This window comes from Protomyces lactucae-debilis (assembly GCF_002105105.1).
Source record: "Protomyces lactucae-debilis strain 12-1054 chromosome Unknown BCR37scaffold_2, whole genome shotgun sequence".
In the NCBI taxonomy this organism is placed as follows: Eukaryota; Fungi; Ascomycota; class Taphrinomycetes; order Taphrinales; family Protomycetaceae; genus Protomyces; species Protomyces lactucae-debilis.
This window is the reverse complement of record NW_024467994.1, coordinates 752,216-768,151: the sequence shown is the minus strand read 5'-3', so window position 1 is coordinate 768,151 and position 15,936 is coordinate 752,216. Positions and strand designations below refer to the sequence as shown.

General features: G+C 50.4%; 6 protein-coding genes across 6 annotated transcripts; 3 read left to right on the top strand and 3 right to left on the bottom strand.

Moving 5' to 3' along the window:
* Positions 1-65: 65 nt before the first annotated feature.
* On the bottom strand, positions 66-3,491 carry BCR37DRAFT_146301 (uncharacterized protein). Its single transcript, XM_040866092.1, has 3 exons — positions 3,213-3,491; positions 1,503-3,170; positions 66-1,462 (listed from the first exon to the last, which is right to left on the bottom strand). The coding sequence occupies exons 1-3, from the start codon at positions 3,366-3,368 to the stop codon at positions 167-169; spliced, it is 3,120 nt and encodes a 1,039-aa protein (XP_040728010.1). The 5' UTR covers positions 3,369-3,491; the 3' UTR covers positions 66-166.
* A 233-nt stretch (positions 3,492-3,724) lies between these two features.
* Positions 3,725-4,651, top strand: BCR37DRAFT_364376 (histone-fold-containing protein). Its single transcript, XM_040868253.1, has 3 exons — positions 3,725-3,992; positions 4,032-4,150; positions 4,192-4,651. The coding sequence occupies exons 1-3, from the start codon at positions 3,832-3,834 to the stop codon at positions 4,569-4,571; spliced, it is 660 nt and encodes a 219-aa protein (XP_040728009.1). The 5' UTR covers positions 3,725-3,831; the 3' UTR covers positions 4,572-4,651.
* A 536-nt stretch (positions 4,652-5,187) lies between these two features.
* BCR37DRAFT_343485 (Ion transport protein-domain-containing protein) lies at positions 5,188-10,494 on the top strand (the record flags this gene model as incomplete). Its single annotated transcript, XM_040867508.1, has 4 exons — positions 5,188-8,239; positions 8,284-9,116; positions 9,157-9,228; positions 9,268-10,494. The coding sequence occupies 4 exons, from the start codon at positions 5,188-5,190 to the stop codon at positions 10,492-10,494; spliced, it is 5,184 nt and encodes a 1,727-aa protein (XP_040728008.1).
* On the bottom strand, positions 10,455-12,754 carry BCR37DRAFT_376560 (P-loop containing nucleoside triphosphate hydrolase protein). Its single transcript, XM_040868619.1, has one exon. It carries the CDS (start codon positions 12,663-12,665, stop codon positions 10,584-10,586), a length of 2,082 nt encoding a protein of 693 aa, XP_040728007.1. The 5' UTR covers positions 12,666-12,754; the 3' UTR covers positions 10,455-10,583.
* Positions 12,505-13,483, top strand: BCR37DRAFT_146392 (DNA replication complex GINS protein psf1). Its single transcript, XM_040866093.1, has one exon. It carries the CDS (start codon positions 12,876-12,878, stop codon positions 13,476-13,478), a length of 603 nt encoding a protein of 200 aa, XP_040728006.1. The 5' UTR covers positions 12,505-12,875; the 3' UTR covers positions 13,479-13,483.
* Positions 13,345-15,811, bottom strand: BCR37DRAFT_376558 (kinase-like domain-containing protein). The gene has a single exon (XM_040868618.1). The coding sequence runs from the start codon at positions 15,515-15,517 to the stop codon at positions 13,490-13,492; it is 2,028 nt and encodes a 675-aa protein (XP_040728005.1). The 5' UTR covers positions 15,518-15,811; the 3' UTR covers positions 13,345-13,489.
* Between the last annotated feature and the right edge of the window lie 125 nt (positions 15,812-15,936).

The following is a 15,936-nucleotide window of genomic DNA, read 5'->3' as shown; positions in this document are numbered from 1 at the left end:
TCGCGATTGTCAACTTCAGCCTCACTCAGGCGCCACTTTAGGCTCCATCTGATCGCCAACATCACCAGGACATCCGGGCATGGATGTTCCTGCCCGAGGTAAGCAAAGGCTGATGTCTTTTCATCACTAGACGCCTGCTTTCGCATTCAAATTATGTACCTCAAGTTTACAAATTGTCGTCCATATTTCTCACAGGCCAGCCAGTCGAGTGGAAACTCTCTCCCACAAGTTCTTTGGTAACAAGCATCAAAGCATCAATGCGCTTGACAACAGCGAAGGTTATGGTTGATGCGACCGCAAACCCAGCGTATCCTTCACTTCTCAGTACTGTAGCGTCGAGCCGCCGTGGCAATCGACCGTCCAGCTCGTCATCCGGAATGTCCTCCTTCTTATCATAGAAGCGGTTGAGAAGAGGATTGGGCACAATTTGTGGGAGGGCCGTGCCAGTTTTGATGGCATGGCTGATTAGAAACAAAGAAGCCAGAAGATCTCCTGTGAAGGACTGAGAATACCACCCGGTTCTTAAGAGCATGGCCTTCATCCAATGTCGCCCACTCTCGCCGCCTTCATCCATCCTCGTTAGACACCCGACAAATGCTACAAGGAGATCAAGCAACTCGCGCTGAAGACCTAGCATCCTGACATATTTCTCCTTAGGCCAACGGCCAGAAATCGGCGGCTCGAATGATGAGAAAAGCAGCCGCTGATTGAGAACAAGAAGCTTCTCGTTGGCGCGTATGACGATTCTCCGGATGCCTTCCTCTCTGGTCCGTCCTTGGTGACCACGTGCATAGTTTGAAGCTTCCGTAAAGACACGTCCTATCTCTAGGACACCTTTCGCCAATCGTTGACGTACGACTTGTCGACCGGTTGTTGGACGAGGGATGAAGTTCCAGATAAAAGCAGCGGTGCAGCCGGAAGACACGAGAACCGCTCTTCGCCATGCGACCGACCATCCGACACCAAGGTTGACTTGCGATGGCATCTTTGCATCTTGCCAGCTGTAGCCAACGACCAGCGCCACAGTAATCAAGAAGAATATGGCAGGTTGCGGGTTGATGTAGACGAATCGCAATCTTATGTAGGCGAGTGGAAAGCTTGCGACTGCCATCGTAGCGCCTAGACCGTAGTAGTTCCCATTGACCGAGTTGCCACATGAAATGTACCACAGAACTAGCGCAAAGAGCGCACCTGCAAAAGTGCCAAGGATTCTGAAAACAAAGGTAAACACGGCGTCGCCAGTGAGCGGATTGACACTAAATGCTGCCATAATGACGGCCCAGAGTCCGCGATTATCATAGTACCATCCCGCCGATCGCCGGAGAAAAGCTGGCAAGGCCAGCAGCAGAACGAGGATGGAGCCCTTCAGACAAAAGACAATGTCTGGACGTTCGAGAAGGTGAACCAAACGAACAAAGCCACGGCCTACTAGATGAAATATATTCGAAGGCGGTTCAGCATCCTGTCGTTAGCAACTGAGTCTCAATCAAAATTTGACAAACCGGATCGCGGGCTTCAGTTTGAAAATGGTCATCATCGTGTTCGAAAGTGTCGTCGTATTCTTGTACCGGTAGATCGACGTGATCATGCTGACGCTGAGCTCTCAGGCGAAAGGTGAAGAAGCGACCAGGATAGTGCCATCTCGCATGCGGCCTTTCGTGTCCGAGCTCGGTAATACCTTGTAAGAGCTTGAATGTGCTCTCCGCCATCCTAATCAAGTGAAATTCAAGATAGAAAAATCTGAGCAACGGGCGAGATGAGATCTCGGACAAGCCATCGAGAAGTGCAGCTTCCGCAGCCAGCTTTTCATAAGGTCCAAGCATTTGCAAACGGCCTGAGGATTTATAAGCTTCCAAAGCTTGTTGCAGTTCAAGTGAAGCTTGTTTCAGGCTTTGACCGTCGAAGGAGTAGTCGGCGTGAAAGAACAATCTGTTGTAGAGTCGGTCTTTGTTTGTTCGCTTCAGACTATCGGATACCGTCGACAAGGCTAGACAGACAGCATCTATGAGCGGCGTTGATGCGTCTGCCGAGATTTTCAGCATGCTGACAGTGAGTTCAACTTCTTGCCGTCGAGGAAACTTTTGTTCGTGCTCCTGATATTGATTCATCTCGAAAATTCCGGTTTGCTTGAGGCGATGATGCAAAGCATCGTGCCACAGCTTTGTCTTGGACTTGTTGCGCTTTGGCTGCCTGAGCTTGCCATGCTCTTCAGATGAAGAACGAGGTGTGTGACTTGCGGAGGCACCCTGTAAATCGGCCTCTTCGCCTGTGCCATTGCGTGGCGATTCGAATGATGGTCGCGCCGTAGTGCTCAAGCCTTGGTCGACTTTTGTGTCCCAAGCTTCCATGGTCGACGATACGAGATCATAGAAGAGTGAGAATCCGCCAAGCTTCAAGATGACATCGCGGCATCGATGCACGAGACCCTGCAAGTCTTTGGCACCATGTCTGCCATAAGCGAACTCTCGTTCAAGCAAAGAGTCATTCGGTCGAAAGGTTGCAAGACCAGAACGCACAGCGCGTAACTGGGCCTTGATTGCACCAAGCTCAGTCCAATCATTCGAGTTTGGATCGCTATCCATGACTTGCTTTTGCTGCTCTGCTAGAACCCGGATCTTGTCCACGAGCGCTACAACCTGGCGAGTGTATGCATGCGACATTGTTTCTGGCCAAAATACAAGACTGCAAGCCACATTGACTGCGTTGCCAACAGCGACAGGAACAAAAAAGACCTGCCCTAAAGCGGGATAGAAGTAGGGGAAGAGCGGACCATATAAATGACTGATGATGAGGGCGACCAACGAGAAGATCACTGAAAATACTCGCTGCGGATACCGCACCTTAATGGAAAGCGCAACCGCAACGCCAATCGCGAGGAAAGCGGCAAAGACAAGACTTGGGCCAGCTTCGACGAATCGCCCTTCGAAAATGGCCGCTTGGAAGCATTCCTGTGGTGTCGAGTTGCAACTGTACCCACTGAAGTCTGTCAACCGAAGCGTTTGTGGGTTAATCACATTGATTCTGGCTGCTGTTGCTGAGCGTGAAGAGACGATGAAAATGACCCAGGCAGCTCCAACAAAGAGCATATTCCACAGGGCATTGTAGATGACCTTGATGACTGGGCCATCTGGCGGATTGGCAAAAATGACAACGAGGACCAGGAAAGATGCCTGTCATTATTAGCGAAGGTCAGTTCAAGAACGGAAGTATACTTGTCCGAGAACTCTCAATGTCCGAGGGATGATCATGAGCAATACGCCGATCCAAGCAGCTACTGCGCTTCGGATAATGGGCTTGTAGTCATCCCATTCGAGGTTTTTAGGAGAGCTCGATGCCAACACCGCTCGGAGAGCAGGAAGAAAAGGCATAGCTGCCTGTGATATTCGTCTGTACCAGAATGCTGGTCAATAGCAACGACTTTCGAGAAGCAATCGGACGTATAACCCAGGACCAGATTTGATGTACAAGAAAGCTGAAGCGGTAGAAGTTACTGCAGTGATGATAACCTCGATAGCTGAAAACAAAATCAAGAAGAAATTAGCCGCCTAGACCAATAGCGGTGCAGCTGTGTCTAGGCGCTTTCGAGAGGAGCGTTTAGTAGCAACAGCGTGAGCCTACCTGATGACCCACAAGTTGGTGGATGCTTCGAGGGTCGCCATTGCTAATTGATCAGGATGCGCTTGCCGGTTTCGCTTCAAAGTTCCTGTTTCGGACAAGCCTGCGACGCGACAGACACCAATGCCAAAGCCATATATATAGACAGTCCTTGGATATACGCGACTTTGACCGCTAGGGCTGCATTCTTCTCTACACCTAGCAAACATTCTTGAAATGACAGAGAAGATCAACAGTTTCGAGGACAACCTCATGCCTCGTTCCACTATACGCAACTGCGCCAAAGCTGTTCTCAAGGCCGATGCGCCCATACAGAAAGAGGCCTTGCTTGCTCTCACGAAAGCATCAACTGTATTCATCTCCTATCTGACAGCACAGTAAGTTCCTGGCCTCTTATAGGCCACTGCTAACTAAAGAGCGAACGAGATTGCCATCTCAAGAAAACGAAAGACGATCATGCCCGTTGATGTGTTCGAGGCACTAAAGGTCATTGAATTTGAGCGTTTCGTCGATGATCTCAAGAAAGAACATGAAGGCAAGTATGAGGACACTATCGAATGTTAACTGACAATGCAGAGCAAGACGCATTGCGGAAGGAGAAGAGAAACCAGAAAAGGCCCACAGAGGAAGACGCTGCTACTCAAGCCTCGCAAGCCGAAGAAGGCACACAGAGCAAGAGGCCTAGGCTCGAGGAAGCTGCTGATCCTGACGACGTCCGCGGAGAGGAGGATTCGCAGTCCGATACAGACGAAGAAGCGGAAGGAAAAGAAGATGAGAATGAAAACGATGAAGTGGATGATGCGGATGACGCCGATGAGACCCTCTTTCAAGGAGAGGATACTTCTACCAGAGCCGACGACCTCGCAGGTGAAGCCATTGCCGAGTCGCAAGACGGCCCTACTCGAGATGCACTTGACTATGACGAAGCACTGGACAACGGAGACGAGAGTGACTGAAGTCAGTATCATAGACTGTTGTTATTGAAGCCACTCATGCCATCCCAGATTGGACGCGAACACTGAAGATCACGAAGCCTCCACTCTACAACCAGCTGCAGTAGGCACCTTTGAAGTCTCCGTCCCGCAACATTCGCCAAGACGCGCCCAAAGTTTATTTTTGACACCGCGCGGCAACCAGCTGAATCGCATTTGCACACATACATTCAACTTCAAACACCCGCACGCCGCGTAGGCAAGCTTGAAGCACAGCAGTCGATGAGAAAAGGCTGCTCTGATACTCTAGACAGAGCCGCTTGAAGTATCTTGTCGAAGTCCTGTCCATGTACCAAGGACATTACTGAGTATGAGCAGCAGCCAAGATGAGATTCCCTTGGTCAACTTGCAGGACGCAAGCAGAAGGGCCGGCGTCGAACCCCCAGAGATTGTCTTGACCAGGTCTGATTCTTTGTACACGCTGGAATCACCGAATGCTGGCCGGCACTATGATGCCTATGACGAGGAAGATACTCTTGGCTTGGCTGACCACGCCCATCAATTTGGAGGTCGTTCGAATGCTACATTACAAGGACAAGATTTCAGGTCGAATTGGGTTCCAGAGCGTCCGGTTTCCCCTATGCGACGCAAAGTCTCCCTTGCGCTTGCCAATACTTCACAGCGAGTCGTTAATTTGCGAGGACCTGCAACAAAGGCGGAATCGAAGGCAAGACCTGGACGAGATGGTGATCGTGTCGGAAGTGATACTTTGGCACAACCGCAGCTAGCGGGGAGAGCACTAGGGTTCTTGAAGCCTGAGAATGGTCTGCGTCAGGTCTGCTTTCACGTCTTGAGGCATCCCGTCACCGAACCGCTGGTACTTCTCGTTATACTGCTGCATGCAATCATTCTCGCAGCGGATTCTTTCACAGCAGAGGCGAACGGCTGGGGTGATTGGACTGATTGGACCCTCCTTGGAATTTTCACATTTTATACGCTGGAGCTTGGCACTCGTCTTATTGTCTCTGGTGTGCTTTTCAACCCCGAAGAGCAGAGTGCTCGAAATGCTCCAGGAGCGCCGCCGCCTTCATCTACAGCATTACCTCAGCATCTTTCTGCATACAACAGGACAATGCCTATCGTGGCAACACTCGGACGTAGTCGAGAGCAAGCCGTCAGCAATAGCATCAAATTCGTGAGACGGGCATTCTTGCGAAAGTCCGCAAATAGGTTCGACCTCATTTGCGTCCTCAGTTTCTGGCTCTCATTTGGCTTGTCCGTCACAGGCGTCGAGCTGAAATATCATTTCTACTTGTTCAGAGTAATTAGCTCGTTGCGTATCATTCGGTTGCTCAACATCACGGAAGCGACCGCGACAATCCTACGCAGTCTAAAGACTGCTGGTCCACTCTTGAGCGATGTAGCCTTCTTCGTTGCCTTTTTCTGGGTCTTCACTGCTATCATCGGTGTTCAGGCTTTCAAAGGCTCGCTACGCAGAAGTTGTGTCTGGGTCGATCCAAGTGGTCTTCAAGCCAATATCACTACAGAATTGCAGTCTTGCGGCGGGCATCTCTCTGACGGGGTCGCTCGTGGGTATCTTTTGGACAATTGGCAGTCCTCCAACGATGCACCAAAGGGCTATCTCTGCCCAGAACAATCTTATTGCGTCCAAGGGTCGAATCCTTACGGCGGGACGGTCAGTTTCGACACCATCTGGAACGCCATGGAACTTGTCTTTGTCATCATCTCTTCGAACACGAGCACCGACTTGATGTACCAAACCATGGCCTCAGATCGTTTCCTTGCTTGTCTTTTCTTCATTTGCAGCACCCTTCTGCTCACATTTTGGCTCAGTTCCCTTTTCATTGCTGTGGTGACAAACTCTTTTTCTGTCAATCGAGAGGAACAGCGCAGACTGGCGGCCAAAGCAAAGGCTGTCAAGAGGAATCTGCAAACAAATCCAAGTCCCGGAGCAGCACAACCCCCTGGACTCAAGTTCTGGAGCCGAATGAATGGCTTCTGGCTAAGTGTCATTGTCATCTCGCTGGCTGCCGATGGAGCTAGAAAGGCGCACATGTCAGCTCAGTCGAAGTTCATCCTCGATACGGCCGAAGTGGTATTCACGGTCATGTTCGCAGTTGAGATCGTCCTCAGATTCTTGGCGCATCTCCCAAATTGGAGATCGTTTCTCACAAAGTCAAACATCTTTGATAGCTTCCTTGTGCTCATCACTTGTCTGATTGAGGTGCCTCAAATTCGCGGCATTGGCAGCAATGATGAGCTCTACAGATGGCTTTCAGTCTTTCAGATCCTACGTGTCTATCGTGTGATCCACGCAATACCCTTTACAAGACATCTATTGGCGCGCATCGTTGGCGACGTACACAGCTTGCTGAATCTACTGTTCTTCGTCATGGTCTCTGTCTTGATTGGCGCGTTGCTCGCAGCACAACTGCTCCGGGGTGAAGTGTCTGATGAGCTGTACGGAGAACAGCAGTTTGTGACGTTCAAAAACATTTACAACTCCTTCTTTGGCATGTATCAAATCATGTCGACTGAGAACTGGACAGTTATCTTGTACGGCATCCAAATGGCACAGGCTAAATGGAAAATGGCATGGCTTGGAGCTACCTTTGCAATTGTCTGGTTCATCTATGCGCAATTCATTATGATGTCTTTGTTCATTTCAGTTCTTTCTGAGAGTCTGGAGGTCAGCGAAGAGGCTAAGAGGCGCGAGCAAGTCAAGACCTTTGTTCAAAGGACCTTGCCTTCGCTAGTTGGACACGACAAGGCCACGCCAGCAATGGCAACCATCGTGAAACGTTCGCGGCCACGCTCTGCAACCATTGACGAATTTGGGAACATGATGAACGCCAAAAGTGTGCAAGCTTTCCTGGCTGACGAGATAGAGCCTCTCGGCAAGCGAGCCATGACAATGCAGAATCAATTTCAAGGCCCAATTCTGCGGCTATGGGACACCTGTGTGGCAAAAGTCATGCCCCTCAGTAGCAAGTCCCCTGAGCAGCGCAACCCATTCAGCAGTCGCTTTGAGCTTGTCACCGAGGAGAGCATCTCCTCTATGCAACCTCACACCATTGCGGAACAGGTCATTGAAGCCCACGGAGACCTGCGCATGCAGCAATTGGCGTATTTGGCAAGGCATCCAGAATATAATTATGCTCTTTGGTTCCTCAAGCCGCAAGCAAAACTACGCTCTTGGTGTCAGTACCTTGTTGCTTGTAGTTGGGGCGAGCGAATGCAAGGACATCCTCCGTCCGCCAAGCTGTGGTATGCCTTCTCAGCAGTGACATATGCGTGTACACTATGCATCGTCATCTCAGCCTGCATGGTTACGCCAATCTACCAGAAGGCTTATAAGTTACAGGGTGGGCAGCATGGAATAGCCTGGTACACCTGGCTTGATTTAGGTCTGACCGTTGTCTTTACGCTGGAAGCCTGCTGTAAGGTGTTTGCAGACGGATTTTACCTCACCCCCAATGGCTATCTACGCAACACATGGAATAGGCTCGATTTCATGGTGCTTTGTACACTGTGGGTGAATTGTGTTGCTGATATTGTGGACGACGGCAGTGTCAGTCGTGCTTTTCGTGCCTTTAAAGCATTGAGGGCCTTGAGGCTCGTCAATATCTCCGACAAGACCAAGGAAATATTTCACGACGTTTTGATCGCAGGTGAGCTTTTCCACCATGTTGTGCACTTTCTCTAACGATTGCAGGATTCTGGAATATTTTAGGTGCTGCTGTCGCCTCGCTCGCCCTATTGATTCCGACCGCTATCTGGGCGCAAAAAATGTTCAGTGGGCTTCTGGCCGGATGCAACGACTCTGATGTCGCCAACAAAGCCTCCTGCATCAACGAGTTTTTCTCGACGCCAGCAGCATGGTCGATCCTCGTGCCGCGACAATGGGCCAATCCGCGCTCTTACTCATTCGATGATTTTGGTAGTTCCCTGCTGATTTTGTTCGAGATCGTTTCTCAAGAAGGCTGGACCGCTGTGGCAGCTTCAGCAGCTGGTATCACCGGTAAAGACCTACAGCCTCAATTCCAACCTGAAGCATCTACTGAAAATCGCATGTTCTTCGTGCTTTTCAACATGGCGGGTGCCGTCTTTGTGTTGACGTTGTTCATCGCTGTTATTCTACAAAACTACAGCGAGAGATCTGGCCTCGCGTTTCTGACGACTGATCAACGCTCGTGGCAAGAAATCAAACTGCTTTTGAGCCAAGTCCGGCCAAGTCGTCGTCCTGCTGACGCCCCGAAAACCAAATGGCGCCGCTGGGCCTTTTTCGCCGTGAAGAAACACAGCACATGGCAGCGAAGTGTGTTTGCGGTGTATGTCATTCACACCGTCATTCTGATGACTGAACACTTTGCGAGTAAGCCAGCGTACATGATTACGCGAAATACACTATTCTTCGTCATCCTTGCTTTCTACGCTGTCAACCTGGCGGTTCGCGTTGTGGGTCTGGGCTGGAGACTGTTCTTGAAAAGTCGATGGAACATTTACAATCTCGCTATCCTGCCTTTCGCCATGACAGCCTCAGTTTTGGTGAGTCTCGAAAGCTCGTTGAATTTATCGCTAACATGAGACGGCGATCTATGCAGACAACGTTGCCTTTGGCACGCTCCAAAAAGTCTCTCTGGTCCTGCTGGCTATGAACGTGAGAATCTCTGAAGGCTATGGCTCTTACTAATTGAAGCTGATTCATGCTATCGATTCACTGGACACGCTTGCGAAAGTGGCTTCAGCTTCGGTTCCGATTCTTGCGAGTCTGTTTGCTACTTGGCTTGTTCTCTTCATCACCTTTGCCATCGCATTCAATCAGATTCTCGGCCTTGTCAAGATTGGTGACAATGGTGACCACAATCTTAATATGAGAAGTGTCTCGAAAGCTCTAGTGGCCTTATATCGCATGAGCCTTGGCGAAGGCTGGAATGCCTTCATGCATGATTTCACCGTGCAAGAGCCGTATTGCACGGACAGTGCCAATTTTTACGACTCCGATTGCGGCAACCCTGCTTGGGCTTACTTTCTCTTCATTGCCTGGAACACAATGTCTATGTACATTTTTGTCAATATTGTGCTTTCGCTGGTAATGGCCAATTTTAGTTACGTTTACCAACGCACTGGCTTCATGGGCAACATCACGAGAGACCAAATTCGCCAATTCAAGCAAGTCTGGGCCAAGTTTGACGACGGAACAGGCCATATTGCCACTGAAGATGTTGCAAAGTTTCTACACAACCTGACAGGTGTATTTGAGGTCAAGATCTATCCTCAAGAACTTTGTGTTGGCCGCTTGCTGGCAGAGTGCACTTTGCCGTCAGCCAATCCATCGACCCGAGAGGTCAATCTTGCCTTATTGCGATCCAGTCTCCGCAACATCGATGTTGACACCATAAAGAAGCGAAGACTGATATACGAGTCCATCCATACAGAACTGACGCGGATTGATCCAAAGAACCGCGTCTCATTTGGGCAGACCCTGCTGGTCATTGCCTACAACAAATTTATCGATCAAGATAGAAGTCTGCAGCTTCTGGAGTTCTTCAGACGCCGCGAAATACGCATACGCGTTATGCGCAGTCTTCGACAAGAGCAAGTTGTCATCTTTCTTGAAAGAGCATGGAGTAAACGGAAATTAGCCAAAAACAAGATGGTCTTAGACGGCAATTTCGACAGTAGCTATCTGTCTCTTGAGACCGAGGATATTGGGAATTCGCCGACAGCAATGGCGTCTACAAATGCAGCGCAGCCTATGCATTCGTCACGTCACGTTTCCAGTCGTTCAGTGACTTCAGCTTTGCCCATTAATCAACTTGCTGAAGCTGATACTGAAGAGAAGGCCTTGGACGACTTACTGCACAAGTCAGTCTGGGCTGAGGCATTTGCAGAAGATACTACACAGATGCAGCTACGACACTAATGAGTAACGAATATAGAAAAGGTCGCCTTTGGCAAATATATAGTTTGTGAAGAATTCAATCACAGAACAGCTTACTTGCCAGATATCACTCATGTGATTGTCCTAACATCGGCATCAGTTTCAACAAACCCGACAAGGTCAGACTCCGGTATTTTGAGCCTCACACGGCAGTGTTTCTCCGAGACGAAGGACTCTAAGTAAATGATGCCTGCTGTGCTCAAAGACCGCGCTGTCTCCATCATGGCATACGGCTGCAAGCCAGTATTTCCCATAATCAATTCAAGCTCTCGTCGTGTATTGACTTTGCACAACCTCGATGCGTCCTCGGTAATATCACCAAGCGTGTTCTCTGCCAGACCAGATCGTCTAACACATGCCAAAAGAGCCTTCAGGAAGAGTTTCGCCAGCAACGGCAATGCTGTCAAGTAATTCTGCAGCGGAGAAGTCGTCATGAGGCGAATCGCCTCACGAATCACTTGCATCGTGATGCGTCCGGCCGATGCGACAGGCTGAGAAATATTGTCTGACCGACCTCTGGATCCGGAGTCTCCGTCGTTCTGAGCTGTCAATTGCGCCTCAGCTAGTTCGAACGCTCTGCGGCAGATGTCCAATGCCCTGCGTGCGTCTCCAGAGACGCTTGCAACTTTGAGACAAGCAAAGTCGATGGCCGCTGCATCAATTTCCATTCCGGAAACACTTTGCAGACGAGAGGTGATGATTTTGTTGAGCTGTTCCCGAGTGTACGAGGGAAACGCAATCCGTGACAAGCCAAGGCGAGAAGCCACTTTGTGAGCAAGAAACCTTTCAGGCAAATCCATGGTGTTGGAAACGGCAATGACGATTAATCGCGTGTTCGGCATACTCGGCCACTGGAAGAAGTTATACATAACCTCTTGCTTTGTTGTGGTCAACTGGTCCAGCTCATCCATCAGCACGACGCACGACATACCGGTGGGATTTTCTTTGGAATAATACTCTTGTAGCAAAGATAAAGCGTGTTGGGCCGTTACCCGTTGGCCTGTCAGGGATTCCCATAGTCGTGCATAGGCCTGTGCTGGGTCTGGGATTTTCATGCCATTGATCTCAACAAACTTGAAAGGATACAACTCCTTATTGCGAACGCTTTCTTGCAAGGCCGCCACCACTTCCCGGACGGTTGCAGTTTTACCAGCTCCTGGAGTACCCGAAATATACAACAGAGCACTGTCGTTGTCAATAATGGCAGACTCCACCTGTGTATAGATATTGGCAAATTCGCTTTCCCTGCACGGTAGTGACACTGGCACTTCCGCGACGTGCAGACGCTGACGAGCCAACTGATGGGGTGTCAAGTTTTGCTCATCCTCGGCTCTCGCGGTTCGAGACGGTAGTGGCTCAACCTCTAACGGAGCCATGATTCGATGAGAACGACTTCCGGGCGTTCTGACACGTTCTGATTTGGGCGTAATTACATTCGTTCGCTTTCGTTTGCGAGGTGTGATGGGGGCCAAATCGTCTTCAGATGTTTCTGCTGCTGAGGTCGATGCATCCTCAAACTCACTTGACGAGGCCGAGTATGTGTCGTCGACATTTTTGAAAGCGGTCCGGCTCGTCCTTGTGGTATTTTTTGCCATTCTGACCTTTCTGGTAGACTTATCATTCTCAAGGGCCTCTTCAATCAATCGTCTTGCCAATTTGAGCAGAGAGCCGGGATCTGAGTTTGAAAAGACCTTGTCTAAATCAATCGCTTTGGTCATGCAGCTTAGGCGTTCTTCAACCCCACGTTGACAATAGTAGATCGTGTGATCCTCTGATTGGTTGGCTTTATGATAGGCCTTGTAGCTGAGGACCTGAACCTTATGATGTATCCGATCGACCTTGACTTCCACCTCTCGGGTTGTCATCAGTAATTCCGAGTCTTCGCCGTCAGCAAAGCACATCACTTTTGCCATGCAGGTGACGGGCCGGTCGGTCTTCCGGTCTTCCCAGAGCATGAGGACCAGACAAATACGTATGCCATGAAGTAGATTCACTTTGACAAAGTCCCCGATAGAGACAGTCACAGAATTGACCCGCACCGCCGCATAGCTCGCGTGGGTCTTTGTCTGATTTTTCCTGACTTGCTCATTATACTGACCTATAGGGTCACCTTGCCATTCTGGTGGCGACCGAGTGGGAAGACTCGCAGTCATACGTCCCAGCAGTAACAAGCGTGAAGCAGCATGGACTATTGCACAGATAGAGGGAGTTTGCAGCTGGCTGGCGAGTATTGTCGTCAGACTCAAGACGCGAATTTAGAAACGTGAAAGACGCGACGCTGAAATTGACCACGACGACACTCGACGTTGAGTCAACAGGGAGGTGGCAGTTTCTAGACACTAGCCTCGTCGCGCGGCTTCAACATGTATGGCGACGCGGCCATGAAGCTCATTGCTGATGCGAAACGTACTGCGGGTCTTGATCATCTGCCCCTCTACCAGCCGGATCTTGTCCAATCTGTGACTCGCGAAGTTAGAGCGCTCGATGCAGAGCAGCAAAGAACGCTGGAGGAGCTTGGTGGCAGTCAGAACTTTTCTCATTCACAGCACCCAGAAGCTGCCGTTGGCATTTTGATACAGCATTTGGCGAAGCAGCGTAACAAGCGGTGTCTCATGGCATATCATCGCCTGCGCACTGATCGCATCGACAGCCTATGTTGGGCAGAACGTCTAGATGCAGTCGGCGTGCAAGTTGGAGAGCAAAGTCGGCTGGGGCCTGATGAGATTGAATATGCAAAGCGTTACAATGAACTTTTGGCTGCCTACAAGGGCCAATGGACCGATATTGATCTGACTGGATCTCTCGAACCTCCAAAAGACCTCTATATCGATGTGCGTGTTTTGAAAGATGCTGGCGAGATTCAGACAGAGTATGGTACTCTGACCTTGACCAAGAATAGCTCCTTCTTCGTCAAAGCGTCCGATGTGGAACGGCTCATCCGCCAGGGCTTCCTTGCCAAGGTATAAACTACGACAAATTACATGATGCAGCACTCCTGAAGGACCTTCTCAGTCGTCTTCCGCCTGATCAGCACCCGATAGCGAGTCATGCATGGTGCACGCCTTCTCTTCTTCACACTCTCAATGGCTCCAGCTAGAGCGTGACTCAATCCACTGCAATTGCTGCCATTCTGCGCAATGAAAGACCCTTGACGCTGAGATTGCTGTTCACAGATGGAGTAGTGCGGCCTTTGTTCTTGTAAGGGGACTGTATCAGACCTGTGCCTTGCATGCAGAAGTGGAGAGGCCTCGGATTGTGAGCCTGTGTCATCTGACACAAGAGAGTCTTGTTCAGGATGTGAAGCTCCTTGAACGGCCGCAAGGACACCAGAGCGACAATCAGATGGAAGCCAGACCTTCGCGCCATTCGAAAAGTCGATTCCCATGCCGTCATGCCTTAGAGCGTGATGAGCCATTTGCAGCCACGTATGGTGGAACAGTGCAGCTGCTGATGGCCTGGCTCGAGGTTCCCAGACAAAGCACTGTTGCAGAAAAGATGTCAAATCTGAAGAGGCATCTGATGGTGGAGGAGGCGGTCCTCGCTCGACAATCGCATAGAGCACGCTCATTGGGTTGAGATCAGCATAAGGCGGCTTGGCCTGCAACATCTCAATGAGTGTACAGCCAAGACTCCAAATGTCACTTGCTTTACTTGTCCCGCGGAGAGTAATGACTTCGGGTGCCAGCCAATTGGGCGTACCATTCACGTCTCCCTTGATCGTAGAGTCACCTCCAAGATGCATGGACACGCCAAAATCTGCTAACCGTGTCTGCCCTGACTTGGTCAGGAGTACATTGGCACACTTCAAATCGCAATGGACAACGTCTTGTGCATGCAAGTACTCGAGACCAAGAATGATGGATCTACAGAGCCTCGCAGCGAGTGCCTCAGACAGCCCGCCAAATGTCTTAATTATCGTCAAAAGACTCCCGCCTTCGATGTACTCTGTGGCAATGCTGAGAAAGCCGCTGTCCTCTGCAAAGCCTACATAGCTCGTGATCCATTGTGACTTAAGCTTCCGAAGCAGTGCCACTTCTTGCATAAGTTTTTGTCTTTCCGTGGGAGACTGGTCTTGCATTGGAATCCGTTTGATTGCCACTATTGTACCAAAATCGGCATGCAAAGAACAGTACACAGCACCGTATTGGCCACTGCCAATGCGTTTACCGAGCAGAAATGTGTCTCCGTTGCTCAAAGTGAGTCTGGAAGGTTGGGCTTCCTGGAGCTGAGCGGCTGTGTCACTACAAAGGTGAGAGTGGCCTTGCTCTTTGGAGGTAGCCGGTGCCACGAAAATAGGGACATCAGAGATGGTCCCTTGCTGAGACGAAGGGCCGGCCTGAGCAATGTGTACTATGCTGGGAGCACGATCTACTCGAATCAAACCCGGTCGAGAACGATATCGAATAGGCTCAAAAACAACTCTTTGGGCGTGCCTGGGCTGACTGGCACGCCGCGTAAGATCCCAAGTTGACAGCGATCCCTGTGGCACCTGTTCGAGAAGCGACATAAGTTCATTATACGCAATGTGTGCATCAGCATCGAGCCTCTCAATATTTATCTCGTAGCCAGCGTCTTTGAATAGCTGGCCCAGCTGACGTGGCGTTGTGACATGGGACGCTGCATACGTATCGCATAGAGACGCCAGTTTGCGTAGTGTTGCCCGATCGTGCAACTGAGATACAATTGTATCAGGAGAGAAAATGACAGTCCCTGAGAAAGAGACGCCGTCCGAAATAGTGCGCGGTCGCGGATAGCTTGAAGAAGTAGGCCCATCCACAAGATCCTCGTGCTCGTCAGGGCAATCTGTAACCTTCTGCAATTGCTCTAGCATCACCTGCTTTGTCCCAAGGAATGCAGACCAGGGCCTGTCGAGAAATGGTGAGATCGGCCGAGAAAGCTGCGATGGTGTATTCGCCGCGCTGGGCGTCAGGAGCTTGTCCTTATCCCCATTACAGAAGGGTTCTACCTGCGACTTTGGCCCATCGAAGCGCAGAGTATCGTCCATACAGATGACAATGAAAAAGGGAAGCGAGCGCCTGGCTTGCAGCCGGGAACAGCAGCTTTCATGCTCGCAAACGAGCTAGTGAGCACATGCCACATGGCAAAGCAATAGCTTGAAGCTCCCCTGTATTGTTTGTGGGCAAGGGGACAGCGTGGCTCGCGACCGCCCGAGCTACGGGCATGCACTGCTCTGAGTCAAGCTTGCTGCAGGCCGAATCAGCAATAGCACCTAGCTGAACAATGGCGGTGTCGTCGCATATCTGCTCGAGCTCGTAAACGCAGCTGGGCACGGACGTCGTCGAAAGTTGGAAATGTCTGCAGCGGGCGCATCAGGAAAGATAAGAAGCCAAGGCACCGGACCGCGACGCAGCAACGCAACCCAACGACGAAGCTGAAGGGGGCCTCGAGAAGCCAGGCACGTAG

Bases quoted from the DNA above. Each gene is read 5' to 3' on its own strand.
- BCR37DRAFT_376558 (XM_040868618.1), bottom strand. From the start codon at position 15,517: ATGGACGATACTCTGCGCTTCGATGGGCCAAAGTCGCAGGTAGAACCC.
- BCR37DRAFT_146392 (XM_040866093.1), top strand. From the start codon at position 12,876: ATGTATGGCGACGCGGCCATGAAGCTCATTGCTGATGCGAAACGTACT.
- BCR37DRAFT_376560 (XM_040868619.1), bottom strand. From the start codon at position 12,665: ATGACTGCGAGTCTTCCCACTCGGTCGCCACCAGAATGGCAAGGTGAC.
- BCR37DRAFT_364376 (XM_040868253.1), top strand. From the start codon at position 3,832: ATGACAGAGAAGATCAACAGTTTCGAGGACAACCTCATGCCTCGTTCC. The intron at 3,993-4,031 runs GTAAGTTCCTGG...TGCTAACTAAAG, and splicing joins ATCTCCTATCTGACAGCACA to AGCGAACGAGATTGCCATCT. The intron at 4,151-4,191 runs GCAAGTATGAGG...CTGACAATGCAG, and splicing joins TCTCAAGAAAGAACATGAAG to AGCAAGACGCATTGCGGAAG.
- BCR37DRAFT_146301 (XM_040866092.1), bottom strand. From the start codon at position 3,368: ATGCCTTTTCTTCCTGCTCTCCGAGCGGTGTTGGCATCGAGCTCTCCT. The intron at 3,171-3,212 runs GTATACTTCCGT...TAATAATGACAG, and splicing joins CATTGAGAGTTCTCGGACAA to GCATCTTTCCTGGTCCTCGT. The intron at 1,463-1,502 runs GTTTGTCAAATT...TGCTAACGACAG, and splicing joins AAACTGAAGCCCGCGATCCG to GATGCTGAACCGCCTTCGAA.